Source organism: Stenella coeruleoalba, assembly GCF_951394435.1.
Source record: "Stenella coeruleoalba genome assembly, chromosome: 9".
NCBI classification, from domain to species: Eukaryota; Metazoa; Chordata; class Mammalia; order Artiodactyla; family Delphinidae; genus Stenella; species Stenella coeruleoalba.
Window position 1 is genome coordinate 74430184 of NC_137155.1, and position 17954 is coordinate 74448137.

The following is a 17954-nucleotide window of genomic DNA, read 5'->3' on the forward strand; positions in this document are numbered from 1 at the left end:
TAATCTCTAGGTCCCTCCATGTTGCTGCAAATGGCACTATTTCATTCTTTTTCGAAAAGACAACGCACAGAATGGGAGAAAATATTTGCAGATGAGGCGACCAACAAGGGATTATCTCCAAAATATACAAAGAGCTCATGCAGCTCTATATCAAAAAAACAAACAACCCAATCAAAAAATGTGCAGAAGATTTAAATAGACATTTCTCCAAAGAAGACATACAGGTGGCCAAAAAGCACATGAAAAGATGCTCAGCATCGCTAATTATTACAGAAATACAAATCAAAACTACAGTGAGTTATCACCTCACACTGGTCAGAATGGCCATCCTCAAAAAATCTACAAACAATAAATGCTGAAGAGGGTGTGGAGAAAAGGGAACCCTCTTGCACTGTTGGTGGGAATGTAAATTGGTGCAGCAACTATGGAGAACAGTATGGAGGCTCCTTAAAAATCTAAATATAGAACTACCATATGATCCAGCAATCCCACTTCTGGGCATGTATCCAGAGAAAACCATAATCTGAAAAGATACATGCATCCCAGTATTCTTAGCAGCATTGTTACAACAGCCAAGACATGGAAGCAACCTAAATGTCCATTGACAGAGGAATGGATAAAGAAGATATGGTACATGTATATGATGGACTGTTACTCAGCCATAAAAAAGAATAAAATAGGTCTCTTTATCTGAGCCTTGGACAGAGGTGCTCTTCATGCACCTGCCAAGGTCTCCTAAAGGGTGGAGGGGAGAACCTTACAGACGCCTTTCCCCACTCTTACTTGTACTTTCCCACTCCTAGCTATTCTCCCACCACCCGCCAGCCCTTAAAATTGCCTGAGCTTTTTGTTTGGGACTCCCTCAACAGTGAGGTGACCCCCACATCTGAGCTGATCCACCAGCCAGTGTTCCTTGGCCAGCGTTTCTGTTCCAAGAGGAAAAATGGAACAGGGTGACTCAGAGTTTCTCCAGGTTTTAGACTCTCTCTTACTCATTGTAGTAAACAGTTAAAGGCTTAACTCTTTCATTTATGTTTTGTTGCTTTAATTGGCCTTCTACACCTGACAGCTCAGCTCTCTCTATCCCAGCCCAGCTGAACTCCTGACAGATGTACATATAGAAAATAGATGTAACTCAAGATGTATATAAAGATGTACTTTAAAAAATTGCCTAATTTTCATAATTGTTTTTATATTAAAAACAAATTAAGTCGAGGTAAAGTAGCCAATACTTTGCTCATACTATTTTGAGCCAATTATATTTCCTAAATTAAGTAATTTATAATAATTTTTATTTTCATTAACATAAAAAGAAGTCCGATAATGGAGATATCCTTTGTTAGCTAAGCTGTTGGTTTCAGAGTGAAACTAATTAGAAAGAATTCACTGTTGATATTTTGCATTCTTAGATTGCTAATTGAAATGTTCCTGTCATAAATGAAAAAAATTTGTAAGTACAGAAGGTTAGCTTCTTTTACAAGTTTAATTTAACTTTAATAGAATCTTAACAAACTGTATATGTCTTAATGTCTCAGCAGGTTTAGTAATTCAACAATAACATCATACCTTCTGGCTGCTATATTTTTGTGTTATAATGTGAAGGCCACCTTTTACAGGACTCCCATGCTGATTAAACAAGTTTTCCACCAATCTTTTAAGATATAACTTGGAATATAAAAAAGAGGTGGACATATAAATGTTTACTATATAGACTGAGTGAAATATTAACATTTATTTAGAACTTTAAGTTTTTAGTCATTTCAGTGTGGTTTGTCCTTCACCCAGAATCCTCATTCTTATAAATTTATGAGCTTTCTTTCTCACAGAGGACGCAGGAACTAACACTGAGATAACTGACTGGGAACTGGGTTTCTAGACTTTTTCTTTCTCCACAATCTAGGAAATAAATGGAAGAAAAAGCTAGTATTTTCTGTCCGTTTGAAAGAATATCAAATCCTTATATTTGATTTAGGTAAATATCTGCTCTGAAGTAGCAAATGTTCTATATTTAAATTAATGAGCTATTTATCAAGCATTGAATTATTTAGGGGAGAAGTGTTAACAGTTTAACATACCCTTAGTGTTTACCGTGTGTGAGGCTATGAACATGAAAGTTAACGCTATCTTCTATTGCTGCCCCAATTCTGTCCTTATTATCCCTCGCCCTTTCAACTTTACTCACCTGACCCACACAGCTACGTAGTTGGTCTGTCTTAAGCTGTAACTGAATCTGTTATCTCAAACTGGAAATCTTTTAAATGCTGTACCTCATAGGTCAAACTGTTTAACAAAGGATGTAAACTACCTCCTGACCTACCCCCTTGCCTCAGCTTACTAGCCACCTCAGCATTCATGATGTAGTAAGGAGACAACACTGAGATTTTGTTACACTTCTATCTTCTTGCTCTTTCTGTTCTCACTTCTTGGAACATCTTGGAACATTCGTTCCTCCTTCACCTGACTTAATTCAATTTAGGCCTCCTCTGCAGGAAACCTGTTTTGACTTCTACCAAGGCTAAGTACCCTTGCTCTAGGCTTTTACAGGACTCTGAGCATTTCTCTGGTTGGCTGGGCAACAGGGTGATTGATAGTCTTGGCCTCAGACAGGTCTAGTTTGATCTTACAAGCTATCCTATACTATCTGAGTAAACTTAACCTCTATAAGCTTCCCATTCCTCATCTATAAACTGGGGATATTTATAATAATAATAGTACTTATTGCATAGAAGATTCAGTGAATTAAAAAGCACTTTGGCATGGTATCCTTGCACATTTAAGCATGTAATAAATATTAACATCGTTTTTATTACCATTTTTACAGTATTTCCCGAATTACTTTGACATTATCTCTTTTTTGTATCTGTCTTCTACTAGATTGCCTTCTCCTATAAGGCAGGGATTCTCTCTTGCTCATCTCTGATTCCTTAGACAATGCACTGGTTCAGGTTCATAATAGGAAGTCAATAAATATTATAAGTTTTCCAGATTTATCAGCTTAAAATATATGAGAATAATATTAATATGCTATTAAATTGACATATTATGTTCCTTTTAGTGTAGAATGACAGAATAATGAACTTTTCTTGTCTTATGCAAGACAGGAGGGTAGGTTCTTCTACTTTCCGGGGTAATCTCTGATGAGTAGTCTTGGGCTTCTTGTCAGCCACTCAGGTCCTGGAGGGATGTAGCACATGTTGCTTTTACCAGTCAATTATGTGCCTGTGATCAACTTCTGAACATTTAAATCTAAACAGAAGGCAAAAATAAGTGCTTTTTTTAAATTCACATTCAAGGATCTCCAGGTTTATGCATTTTTCATTTATCCAAAGTCAACATTGCTCAGTAGAGTAAATCAATTTTCTTGAATATGACTTGCATCTTGTCTTTAATAATACCGTTTTTGTAGCCAAGATGAAAGTGGTGTTGAATGGCAATGAGACTTGTCAGTTCTATAGGCATAAATCCAGAGTTTAAATTTAAAACCTACATTAAGTATACTAGTTATGGATAAATATTTACTGTAAAATTTCATTATCCCAGACTCTGGGAGAATGAAATATTGTTAGATTTTTTAATAATGCTATGGCTTTTCTTATGCTACTTAATATTTCCTTTGTCTTTCATTTTCTTTGGAATGAACATTCAGCATATAATAATGGAATGCACAACTTTATGATGCATACTTACAGTATTTCATTTCTCATAAAGTGATGAGTGACTAATTTTAAAGGATTTGCCATTTTTCTCTGGTGTAATGTCTAACGTATAGAAGGTTTAGTGCTTTGAAGTTATTAGAAAAGAAACTTATCAGAAAATAGAGATATTTATCATCTTGTTATCCCTATTCTAGCCCTTTTCTATCTTCGCTCATGCATATGTCTTGACATTTCAATTCAGTCCTACAGGTAAATTCCTCTCTGCCCTTTCTTCTGCTCATGACTTAATAGTGAGTTCAAAGGGAGCCATGAGCACAGAGGAAGTGCTCCCTTGGATAATTTAACCAGAGTGAATAGTTTGAGTGAATGCTACATATTTTAAAAGAAGATGTATGCAACACGGTAGGATATAAGATCAAGTGAAAATGAAAAGGAGCATCCCACGAGACACTCAGAGATGACAGATACTCAGGGATGACAAGAGAAAGTGAGGCATCTGTTCCTTATCTAAATAATCTCATTATAATTTCTCTGTGCTATTGAAGTTCATCAGGGACTGTTAGGGCAGGACCTTTACAATGAGGTTGCCAGGGGTTCCATAACCTCCTGGTCTTGCTCTTTACTTGGAGTATCCCCTTGGCAAATTAATTCAGACTTGATTAATTGTTAATTTTCATGGGATGGTTGTGAGTAATGTTCCAGAAGTTGTAACTCTAAAGAATCTTTAAACATTAGATATAAATTTTAAGGTTTCTAGGAAGTATCTTATTTTAACCCACGGCATCTTATTTATGTGTGCCTATATATTTTTTTAAAAAAGGACAGGAAAAGAAAGGAAAGGAAAAAGAGGAGGACAGGACAGGGAAGAGAAAGGAAAGGAAGGGAAATATTTATGGAGTGTTGTGGACAGAGAAGGAGTGGGACTAACCACCCATCTGCCCATGTTCTCTCATCCTCCTCAGAAGCATGGTAGTTTCATGGCCTGAGTGTCTTCCTCTAGATGGGTGTAGCCTAGTACATTATCGACTCCTCTTGAGGTCAAGACTATACTAAACTCAGTTCCTCCCTGCCAGAGATCCTGTTTTGAGAATACTGACTGGCTTGGGTTGTTTCAGAGTTTTGTGTAAATAGAAAGTAAATGCCAAGGGCATTATTCTTCATTCCTGGCCAGACTGTTATACTATTCTTACCTCCTTTCTCTTACCATCAAAAACAGTGCACTCTTTCTCAAACTTACTATGTCAGAAATGATGTCTTTTATTAGATTATTTTCGCCCCAAGACTCTTTTAATGAAGCAAGAATCTACTATTACTGGCTCAGATGTTTAATCTTCTTTCTGAAGACTAAATTTAAAAATATTTCTAATTAAGACTTTTGAGTCGTAGATATTTCTTACCATACTAGTGAGTAAATTTGTACTAAAATTATATCTAACTGATTCATTTAGCCAAAGTGGTACATCTTTAAAAAGACTACTTAATATCTAAACCTAAAAATATTTTACAAGATTCTCCATTCCTTTTCTCTCCAAGACAATAAAGCCACAATGTTCTTATAAAAATTGCTATACAGGTTGTGAAAGATCATAACAAATTGCTTATCATATAGCATGCTCAATCAATGTTATTTCCACATTTCTTCTTAGTGGAGCCTGTTCTTCATCCATAGTGAACAGCTTTTGATTTCAAAATCTAAGATAAAAGCATTTTCCCAAGAGAGTAAATTATGTTATTGTCAAACTACTTCTATAAAAATGATATGTTGGACGCTGCTGAAAACTTATGGACTTACCCTTGTAAATATGCATGAAATTGCTACATTTTTATTTTCTGAGTCATAGCTGAGTTGACAATTGTTTGTCCACTTTATTACTTTATTGAGAAACAGAATCTAACAAAATGTTTCTACTTTTCTCTTTGGAAGCTGCAAGTCATCTGGTTAATATAGTATGTATATATATTTCTTATGAATATAGGTGCAACAATCCTTAAGAAACTATTATCAAGTGAAATCTGGTAATGTATAAAAATAATTATACACCATATCCAAGTGGGATTTATCCCAGGTATGCAAGGCTGAATCAACATTTCAAAATCAATAATGTAATCCATCACATTAATAAGCTAAAGAAGAAAACTCAGAGGACCATGTCGAGGTGCTGAAAAAGCATTTGACAAAATACAACATTCATTCACAATCAAAACTCTCAGTAAATGAGGAATAGAGGGGAATTTCCTCAACTTGATAAAGCATATCTGCAAAAAATCTACAGGAAACATCATACTTAGTGAATCTCTAGAAACTTTCTCAGTAAAATCAGGAAGAACTAAATAGATGGAGAGATATTCCATGTTCTTTGACAAGAAGACTAAAAATTGTCAAGATGTCAGTTTTCCCCAACTTGATCTGTAGATTCAAAAAATCCCAGCAAGTATTTTTTGGACATTGAAAAACTCATTTTAAAGTTTATACATAGAGGCAGCAGACCCAAAATAACCACCATAATATTGAAGGAGAATTACCAAGTTGAAGGAGTGACGTTACCTGAGTCACAACTTATAAGGCTACCATAATAAATACTTTGTGATATTGGTGAAAGAATAGACAAATTCATCAATGGGAACAGAATAGAGAGCTCAGAAATGGACCCACTTAAATATGGTCGTCATCTTTGACAAAGGAGCAGAGACAATACAGTGGAGAAAAGATAGTCTTTTTAACAATTGACAAACAACTGAACATTTATATGCAAAAAAAAAAAAAAAAAAACCTCTAGACACAGACCTTACATCATTCACACAACTTTAAGTGGGTCACAGACCTAAATTTAAAATGCAAAATTATGCAACTCTTAGAACATAACAGGAGGAAAACTGGATGACCTTGTGTTTGGCTGTGATTTTTAAATACAACAAAGCCATGATCCATGAAAGAAAGAAATAATGAGCTGAATTTCATTAAAATAAAAAAAATTCTCCTGTGTGAAAGAAATTGTCAAAATAATGAAAAGACAAGCTACACACTGGAAGAAAATATTTGTAAAAGACATATCTGATAAAGACTATCATCCAAAATATACAAAGAACTGTTAAAGCTCAACAATAAGGAAACTACAACCCAATTTAAAAATTGGCCAAAGATCTTCACAAACATCTCATCAGAGAAGAAATACAGTAAGCATATGAAAAGATGCTCCACATCATATGTTATCAGGGAAATAAAAATTAAAACAACAGTGAGATACCACTACACACTTATAAGAATAACCAAAATAGTAGGTCAAGATATACTGACTTTTTTCAGTGGCACAGGAGATGTAGTTTTAATATGTTTTTGAATTTCAACAGTTGAACAATTAAATTAGTTAGAAAAACAATACTATGAGAGGGAGGAAGTATTAATGGTGGAAGGGAGGGAATCCTTACCTAGAATATAAGGAAGTCAGTAGGAAATATGTAAAGTTGACAAACCATAGTAATTGATACAATAATATTTCAAGATGTGGAGGTAATCAGCAAATGAACTTCGAAAGAAAAGATTTTTGAAAGTTAACTATAAGGGGGGAGGAAATCAGATTAGGTTGAGGGTAGAAAGAGGAATATTTAGGCAGGAATTTATCGCTCTTCATTACAAATACTTCTGTTATTTGACTCTTTCATAGCCACCTGTGTAATGTATTACTTTTTTTTTTTAATGAATGAAGCAGATAGATAAAGAGGATAATGCATTGATAGAAACGTGGTGTGCGTGTGTATTTATTACATTTTAGTCAAGTCTACCAATATAGTTAATAAACTCTTAGAGGCATAAATCTATGATCAAGGCAAAGCAAAACAAACAAGTTATCTACTTTCCACATTATGAATGAAATGGAGAGCAAAATCACTAGATATAATTTCTAACAATAGTAATAGATTCAGGTAGCACTCACCTTCAAGCTAACTATTTAAGAAGGTATTTTTCTAAACTGAAGAAAACAATCTAGCATTATGTTTGGTTATGTTGAATATCACCCAGCTCTCATGATAGGAATAGTTTGAACATAACCAGGCAAATCTATTCTTTGAAAAGTCCCTGGGAAATTTTATTGAAACTTCTAAGTGTCTAATTGAAGAAAGAATTCATTTGGTTGATTTTTTTCAGGAGTGGCTGTCTAATGATTAACGTTTGGGACAATTTTTCATTAGAACTGAGAGTGGGATTATGTATATATGGAAATATTCTCTCAGTAAACTGTCTTAAGTTATCACCAAGTTAATTCCATGGATTGAATGGTTGAATGAGTTAATTTACATCATAAGGCCAAATAAGGGAGTCAGAAAGAAATTAATTATTGACTTGAAAAATTTGAGGTCATAAAAAAGTGTTCCAATGTCACTTATTGGTTGTCTACACATTGACATTTTAAGGGAAAAAATTCATTGATGTCTAAACTGAATATGGAGGCTATTTGATAAGATTTCATTATGGTCAGAAGATCCTGACAAATATATTGGCTAACGGTAAAAACAAAAAATAATTTGGTACTAAAATAAGACACATTTAAATTCTATTGAGCATTAAATGAATTTGCATAAATTACCTGACTGGGAAACCCAGCTGCTGCCATTTCTGGTGTTTATCCAGAGGGATCTCTGCCCAGATGTCCATATTTCTCTGGCTCTTGGGCCATCCATGAGGCTTTTGGTAGGTATTACATGCTCCCTTGCTCTAATGATCTGTTGTGAATCACTATATTTAAGAGTTGGTAAATTTTGTCTACTACCTTGGTAATATGATTAATGCAAATTAATAACATTTAGCAAAACGTATCAAAATATGATGTTGAATTTTAACTAAGCCATAAATAGCTACAGCTAAAGTAAAAATGAACTATGAAAATGACTTTAATATCTCTGAATACATGATAGCTAATGCCTAAAGTATAATTAGATACCCCACTATGTGGAACCCTAAACATAAATAATTTATAAAATAGAATTATTTGCCAGAGTTCTAGTAGCAACAGCATAAAAGTCAAAGGACTTGGTGGTGCTATATATGGTTCTAGAGAAGTCCATTCACAACCCCTAGGTTATAAGCCTTAATAATTCCTTTCAGACATGATCCCGCCAGACATGATGTAGAAATCCTGCCTTGGGTTTATCAATCATTGCTGTGGGTCGGTGACACTTGCCTTCCACCAGCCTCCCTGTAGGTATGGCAAATGGAGAACTCTTTCTTTACGAATTGGAAACATTTGTGAATGTGCTCAATTATGTCCCACCATATACAGACTTCCAGCCCCCTTTTTCTCTTTCTCTTCTTACAAGAAGCACTGTAACGCAGTCACTGAGTCAGACATGTTCAAATTCCAACTTCATTACTTGGTAGCTCTATGCTCTGAAAAATGGTTCATCTCTTGGTAGCTATTTCTCATTGCTAGAGTGTTAAGAGTAAGTATACATACCCCAGAAGAGTCTTGTCATGACTAAATGAGGTTGTGTACATAAAATGTTTGGTTAGCAGCATTTGGCAAAGTGTAGGAGCTATATAAATGTTAGTTATTATTTTTTTCTTCTTCTCCTTTTCTACCAATAGAACCTAGAGGCATCTATTAAATTCTGTCAGGGCAATTACAAATACATGTAAGAGATAGTACTGGTAGCTAATGCGCGAAAAATATATCTAAAATGGATCATTGGGTTTAAATAGATTCCTACCCTAGAAGTTGAGAAGAAATAGACTTTAACCTTAGAGATAGTCTATACTGCTAAAACTGAAATATATATTTAAAACGTACACTTGAAAACTGCCTATTTTAATGTAGATTAATATCTTCTTGATACAGTTACTTGACAACAAAACTGAAGAGGTAGATAATAAAAGTATCTTGCATTTAATTGTTGTTGAGTTATATGAGTTCTTTATATATTTTGGATATTAGCCCCTTATTGGTTATATGATTACAAATATTTTCTCCCATTCAATAGGTTGTTTTTTCATTTTGTTGGTGGTCTTCTTTGCTGTGCTGAAGCCTTTTAATTTGATGTAGTCCATTTGTTTATTTTTGCTTCTGTTTCTCTTGCCAGAAGAGACATATCTAGAAAGATATTGCTAATATTGATGTTAAAGAGCATATGGCCATAAAATTAGGAATTTTATGGTTTCAGGTCTTACAATCAAGTCTCTAATCCATTTTGAGTTGATTTTTGTGTATGATATGAGATAGTAGTCTAGTTTCATTCTTTTGCATGTGGCATGTTTTCCCAACACCATTTATTGAAGAGGCTGTCCTTTTTTCATTGTATGTTCTTTTTTCTTTTGTTGTAAATCATCCATATATGTGTGGGTTTATTTCTGAGCACACAATTCTGTTCCATCTGTCAATATCATGCTGTTTTGATTACTATAGCTTTGTGATATAGTTTTAAATATTATGTTATATAATGCTACCTTGACAATGAATAAATAAATAAAGACCCTGAAAAAAATATCTTGCATTTTAAAATGTATCTAGAGGTTTTGGATTCTATCCTATTTTTCTGTTTCAGGCAAAATTCCTTTCTGTGTTTTTAAAAGGGATCAACATTTAGTCTCTCATCTGCCCCTGAACTAGAACAAATTTCTAATGAGTGTTCAGGTTGTTAAATTGTTTTAAAAAACTGTGATAATTATGTCTAGGTCCTATTTGGTATTTTCTCCTCCAAGTTAGTTTTGTCCAAATGTGCTTTAAGTGTTCACTTTCACGACAACTAAAGTGCTGTCACAGTGTTCCCAAGATGCTGTCAATACGACTATAGTAAATAACATTATAATGTCAATGCACAAGTATGGAAGTGACATGATGTTAAGAATACACTCAATGTGGTTGTATCATAAATTCAATAGAAAATGCATATTTATGAAGACCTTCTTAGGATGTCAAAGGAGAGTAATGCTGATGTTATATTACTGAGAAAAAAGAAATCAAAGCAGAAAATCTTTGTTAAAGATGATGTAAATTGTACTGAGTAAAGGGAATTTTAAGTCATGGCAGTCAATATGCCTTCAGATTATAAAATGCTATTATATTTCCCTTCACAACTCTGAGGATTAGCCACACCCGCTGCCAAAGCTTCATGTCCTGAGTCCTGAGAGGGTCAATGCATGTGGATTTCATCCTCTTTTATCCTTGAATGACTGTTATGCTAGATAATTTCTACCTTTATGAAGGAAATGAGGTACTTAGGCTTCTGTAATGCCAAGGCCTGCCCTCTGTGAAGATCCTCTTCCTTCTACTCTTTGTTTCTGAATGAGAAGAGTGGAATTGAGATCTGGGAACTACTTAGGCCTGTTCTAAGTGGAGAAGAAAGAGATGTATCTATGTATATACCTAATGCCCAGATTTGTTTTATTAAAAAATAAATTATTTGGTTTAAGAATGGAAAGTATCAGTGCTACTAAGTAGAATAACAAACTAAACCATATTTACTGGTGTCCTCCCTTCCCACTTGCATTTTTTCTTAACTCTCCCTTAAGCCATAACTGCTAGAATTTTTTATCCTTCTCCTTACTATTCCCCTAACCCTATTTTATCTCCTTTTCTTATTTATGTGAGTGTCTTTGTGTTGTTGATTCCTGCTGTTTTTCCTCAGGTTGGTGGGGTTAAGAGAGTAGGGGGAAATGGACTCTGTTTCTAAATGGAATCATTTTACATTTATTTATTAAACAATTATTTTTAGTCTCTAGGCACTAATTATACAAATATGAACAGGACCATTCCCCGCTCTCATAGTGTCCCATTGTCTGGTAGGTGATGTCGGGAATAATTGTAAACTAAATGTAAACTAATAATTATAAGGTGGCAAATGCTTTGTTAGACCTGGGTATTATGAGAGCAGAGATGGGGTATATGTTAATAGTACTCAGGAATTCTTTTTTTTTATTACCATCCACTAGTCAAAGTTCTTGTAGCTGCAAAGAAAGAGATGCTTTACTTCAGACAGTTTATTTTACATTATTACTATTCAGCACCAGGGTCGTCCACCAACTGTGATCTTCCTTTGTATTTCTCAGGTGAAATTCCCCATGCACAAAGAGAATGATTCTGATTCTCACAATATGTTTTTTGTTTTGTTTTGTTTTTTTGGTAAAGCCAAAAGTCATAGATCATTTGATAGTCTCTGCTTTGTTTCCACTGGAACAAGGGTTTGTGTCATGAAAGAAGTTGAGTCTGGCATACAGCATTACTGATGTGTCCCATACCCCCACTCCCCTTTTTTTCATCACTGGAATCTGTAAAGCTAATCCAAGTCTCTGTTTTTCCTCTGTATTAAGAGAGTCCTATTGCCGTCTGAGATCAGCTCCTCAAAATGTGAGGTAAAGAATAAACACATGTTGTCAGTGGGGAGGGAGTGATAGTCCAGTGGAGATGAGGTCTGTAATGAAGTATCAAGGCAGGGGAGGACTAAACTTATGAGGTCACTAGGCACTTAGTTATTTGGAGGTGAGGAGAACCCTAGAAAATTATAAATAAACAATCACCAGGCCACCAAAAGCTTGAAGAGATGTTCAAAAGGAAAAGACAGAAACAATAAAAATAGCCTTTACCTTGCACTTCGCTGAACAATGTGAGAATAATGAGCTTCCTTGATTGCATCGTGTTCCTACTGATTGTAAGGTCATCACTTTATTCCTATTCTGGGCAGCAGCACTTTTGGTTTCCTAACTAAAACGTGAACTCTAGATTCTAGAACTCTAAATTCTAGAAAATCATCATGTCAATATGTACTGTCTTTTGAAAGAAAGGTTGTGGAGTGTTGAGAGATCAGTAAAATCCATCTTACTTATATTGCAGATCAGTTATAGTAGCTTTATAAATGGATGAATGTGGATTCATTTATTATAAGAATTGTGTTTTGAGTATGTATGTTACAAGGGATATGGTGAGGGTGAAGAGCTGTTGTTGGCAAACTGATGGAGAACAAGTTAAATAACTGAAAATCCAAGAGACATTAGGCCAAAATTTTTTGAAACCTGCTGTTTTCTTCCTTTCTTTCTTTCTTCTTCTCTCCCTTCCTCTCTTGCTGTCTTCCTTTCAAAGCATGTTCCAAACACAATTTATGAGTGGATTAGCACAATTCAAAGGCACAGAAAAGTAGTAAAAATAAAGAATAAGACATAAGCAGAAGGAAAATCTGTGATGGAGATATAAAGTAGAACCAAGAATAAGATTTAAAATATATAAACTTCCATATCCTGGGTATTGTAAATAGTGCTGCAATGAACATTGGGGTGCATGTATCGTTTTGAATTACAGTTTTCTCCAGGTATATGTTCAGAGGTGGGATTGTTGGGTCATATGGTAGTTCTATTTTTAGTTTTTTAAGGAACATCCATAGTGTTCTCGATAGTGGCTGTATCAACTTACATTGATAGCGTAAGAGGATTCTCTTTTCTCCATCAACAGAGGAATGGATAAAGAAGATGTGGTACATATATACAATGGAATATTACTCAGTCATAAAATAGAACAAAACTGGGTCATTTATAGAGATGTGGATGGACCTAGAGACTGTCATACAGAGTGAAGTAAGTCAGAAAGAGAAAAATAAATATATATTAACGCATATATGTGGAATCAAGAAAAATGGTATAGATGAACTTATTTGCAAATTAGAAATTGAGAAACAGATGTAGAGAACAAACATATGGATACCAAGGGAGGGTGTGGGATGGATTGGGAGATTGGGGTTGACATATATACACTACTATGTATAAAATAGATAACTAGTGAGAACAGACTGTGTAGCACAGGGAACTCTACTCAATGGTCTGTGGTGACCTTAATGGGAAGGAAATCCAAAGAAGAGGGGATATATGTATACATGTGGCTGATTCACTTTGCTGTACAGGAGAAAGTAACACAACATTGTAAAGCAACTATACTCCAATAAAAGAATAAAATAAAAGTATATAAACTAATGAGCCACATGTGGGCTGCAAATGAGCCATGATTTTAACAGCAATTCTCATGTGACAGAAAATATGGTCAGGTATTTCTCTAAGTGACCTGGAGTTTCCCTCCCTGCCGTTTGTGACCTAGATAAGATTGCCTGATATATCACCTTCCTCATTCCCTGGCCAGTGGAATTCCAAAACCCTCCCCTAAATTTTTGAGAATTCTCAGAGGGCTTCTATTTTCCATGGTCACTTCTGGTTCCAAACTTGTGTTCCTGAAAGTTTGTTCAGGGAGAAGGTTGTTTTCCATACTGTGGCTGTTTCTCTTTCAAGCCAGGTTGACCCTAAAGTGAAACTCATTACCTTCCTCATCAAAACACTCTCCTCAAGAGGCATTTGAGTTTAGCAGATTTTACTGAGGAAATTTGAGGACTGCAGAGTAATTTATAGTGTGCAGTATATCATCAATCTGACCACTGTTAAAATTCCTTCCTATTCTGTAATATTTTTAAAGTTAGCTTCATTCCCAATGGTACTTAGTCTTGTATCATCTCAATGGATCCTCTATCCTTTTCCTTCTTTTCCTTTCTTTTTTCCCCCTCCCATATCCCCAAAATTTTCCTTCAGTTTTAAATCAGAACAGTTTAGCTTTCTTTTCTGGTACATTGACAAGGTGCTTAGACCCCTTGATTTTCCATTTTGATCACTCAAGTCAGACAGATATTTAAGGTATTTCCAAAACATATATGATCCTCCATTAAGAGGATTTCTGATACCGACTGTAAAAATTATAAAATTTCAGCACATTATATCAGAAAGAAACTTGTTTTCAGAAGTACAACTACTCTTTTTTTAAAAAAAAAAATTATTGGAGTATAGTTGATTTAAAATGTTGTGTAGATTTCTGCTGTACAGCAAAGTGAATCAGTTATACATATACATGTATCCACTCTGTTTTAGATTCTTTACACATATACGTCATTACAGAGTATTGAGAAGAGTTCCATGTGCTATACAGTATGTCTCTTGACAGTGAGAAGATAATGGGACAAGCTCAAAGTCCATCCATAGCCTAGAGCAGAGCTATAGCACTACAACCAATTTGCAGCTATAATGTGTAATGTGAATAAAAATAAATATTTCCTGCTATAGCACTGAGATTTTGGAGTTGTTTGTGAGAGACCACTACTGCAGCAAAAGTTGACTAATACAATGTCATTCATGTACTCTCAACTTGGCAAATATATCTTCATAAAGACATAAAAATATGTGTACACCTATTGTCTTACATAACTGAAAGTTAAAATATTTAAAAAATAGATTTCATTTAATTATTGTGCATATATGGGTTTTCTGCTTATGAGATAGTAAGTATTTATAAGTAATACAATGAAGATATGTTAAATTTAAAATAATTTTATGGGTTTCTTTGCCTGTACTTCAGAAAAAATCAGTAATTACGTTGTTTTAATCAATGTTTTCACATAATTTCTGTTCAGTGGATAGAAATGAAAAATTAGGCAACTTTTTTCTTTTAATTATCACACCTGGAGACCATTTCAAACTTACTCTTGGTCATGCTTCTTTTCAATTCAAACTTGATTTCTTGTGCGAGGCCTCATGATAAATAGATATTGCTGAGTTCCTTGCATTGTTGAGCAAGAACCAGCCTGTGCAAGACTTCTAATTTACTGAGTCATCTTTATTCATCCATTCCATTCTTTTTTTTTCTTCTAATTTTATTTTTTAAATTACCATACAGTAAAAATAACATTTATTTTTGGGGTCCAGTACTGTGAATCTTAGCATATGTATTCATGTAACTACCCATAATCAGGATGCAGAACTATTATATAAACCCAAGGAAACTTTCCTTGTCTTACCCCTTTATAGTTTCACTCTTTCTCCCCCCATCCACCAATTCAAATCTCTGGCAAAGTTGGATTCGGCCTCTATCACTAGAAGTTTGCCATTTCATGAATATTATATAAATGGAATCATATGGTATGTAACCTTTTGAGGTTAACAGTTATTACTCAGCATAATGCCTTTGAAATTTATCATAATTTTATGTGTCAATAGTTTATTCTCTTTAATTTCTGCGAAATAACAGTGTATGCATGTGCCAATGTTTATCCATTCAACCACTGAAGGATTTGAATTCTCTCGAGTTTTTTGCCGTTACAAACAAAGCTGCTTTGAATATTTGTTTCGACATTTTTGTGTGAATATTAGTGTTATGGACTGATTTGTGTCCATCCCAAATTCATTTATTGAAGCCCTAATGCCTGTTGTGAATATTTGGAGATAAGCCCTTTAAGAAGGTAATTAAGGTAAATTGAGGTCATTAGGATGGGGCCCTAATCCAATAGGGCTTATGTCTTTATAAGACTAGGAAGACATACCAGAACTCTCTCTCCTTCTCTCTGCACATGTGAAAATAGAAAAGGCCATGTAAAGACACAGAGAGGGGGTGGTCATCTGCAAGATAAGGAGAGAAGTCTCACCAGAAACCAACTGTGCTGGCACCTTAATCTTGGGTTTCTAGCCTCCAGAACTGTCAGAAAATAAATTTTTGTTGTTTAAACCCCCCAGTCTATGGTATTTTGTAATGTTGAAGATAGAATTCGTGAGCCACCATCTTGGATATTTAGCAAAGAAAATTTCTAAGCAAAGTGTTGAAGTGTAGCCTTGTTTCTTCTTACTGTGTATAATAAAATGCAAGAGGAGAGTTAAATTGAAGAAACTGTTAGCAAAAAGGAACCAGAATTTGAAGATTTGGAAAATAGCCTATCTATATTGCAAAAAAATGAGAAATAATATTATGGAAAGAAAAGCAAGTATGTGGCTGAATGATCACCTCATAAAGAGATTATCCATGAATTTAATCAGCCATATCAGATGAAGGCAGTGGTAGAGATGGGATTATACCAGCAGAAACACTGCCAGTTGGAACGAAAGGGCACATAGAAAATGGTATGGAATGAAGGAAGGTTGTTGGGCTTCTAGGATTCTACAGGATTGAGGCAAAGGAGCTGCTTGGACTCCATCATGCCTTGTCTTCAAGAAAAGGGAAGAATGACCCTGAAGGCAGTTCAGAGATAATCAAGCCTGCCACGCTAACCACAGACCCAGGAAGCAGGGCTGTTTCTTCCTTGCTTTCAGAAGATGGGGCTACCTCCTTAGTTTTAGCAGAGCAAGATGCTTCCATTAAATGCCTCAGAGGGAAGGTCACCTTGCAGAACAAAGGGAACAAGCCATTACCTGCATCAGTGGGAGTAATGCTGCCACTCCAGTTGGACTAGAGAGCAGGGTATTGAGCTAAAGAGGATTATCCTAAAGCCTTAAGCCCTAGTGGAATTTACCTTGCTAGGTTTTAGACTTCCTGGGTGCTCATCATCTCTTCTTTCCCATTTCTCCCTTTCGGAATGGGAATGTCTATCCTGTCCCACCACTGTATTTTGTAAACACGTAACTATCTGGTTTAACAGGTTCACAGCTGGAGAAGAAATATGTCTCAGGATGAATCATACCTGAGTTTTACCCATATCTGAGTTAGATGGCATTTTGGGCTTGGAAATCATGCTGGAATGGATTGTCTTTTGGAGCTGTTGAGACAGGGCAAAAGTATTTTGAATGCAGGAAAGACATGCATTTTGAGGATCAGAAGATGGAATGTTATGGACTGAATGGTGTCCCCCCCAAATCTGTATGTTGAACTCTTTTTTTTTTTTTTTAAATTTTATTACACACTACAAAATACACTGCATGCTACACAATACACTGCATAACCGTCTAGCAGGGGTAGACAAGCGTAACTGAGTTATTTTTCATCAATCAGGAAAATGCTTCCTTAATCAATGTTCTCCAAACCCTTTGATACATAGTAACGATTAACTCCAGAGATGCGCCTATCTCTTTCCATCAAATTCCACTGATATGAATAATGGGCAACCCTTCTTTCCTTGCCCCCGTTAGTGAACCTGTGGATGCGTGCAGTGGCCATTCCCGGGATGAATAAGCACACGGCCATGACGGCGATCCCGGGGAGAATCTCGAACCACATCGCGACACCGTTACCCCTGTATGTTGAACTCTTAAACGTGTGATTGTATTTGGAGATAGGAACTTTTAGAAGGTAATCAAGATTAAATGAGGTCACAAAAGTTTTACCCTAATTCAATAGGACTAATATCCCTATGAGAAGGGGAAGAGACACCAGAACACTCTCTTTCTCTCTGTCTGTCTCTCCATGCACATACACAGAGAAAATGCTATTTGAAGACACAGCAAGAAGGAAGTTGTGTGCAAACCAAGGAGAGAAGTCTCACCAGAAACTAACCCTGCTTGTACATTGATCTTGGACTTCCAATGTC

General features: G+C 35.3%; 1 protein-coding gene across 1 annotated transcript; it reads right to left on the reverse strand.

Moving 5' to 3' along the window:
• Window positions 1-17153: 17153 nt before the first annotated feature.
• LOC307191661 (NADH dehydrogenase [ubiquinone] 1 alpha subcomplex subunit 1-like) lies at window positions 17154-17653 on the reverse strand. Its single transcript, XM_079931815.1, has one exon. It carries the CDS (start codon window positions 17642-17644, stop codon window positions 17432-17434), a length of 213 nt encoding a protein of 70 aa, XP_079787941.1. The 5' UTR covers window positions 17645-17653; the 3' UTR covers window positions 17154-17431.
• Between the last annotated feature and the right edge of the window lie 301 nt (window positions 17654-17954).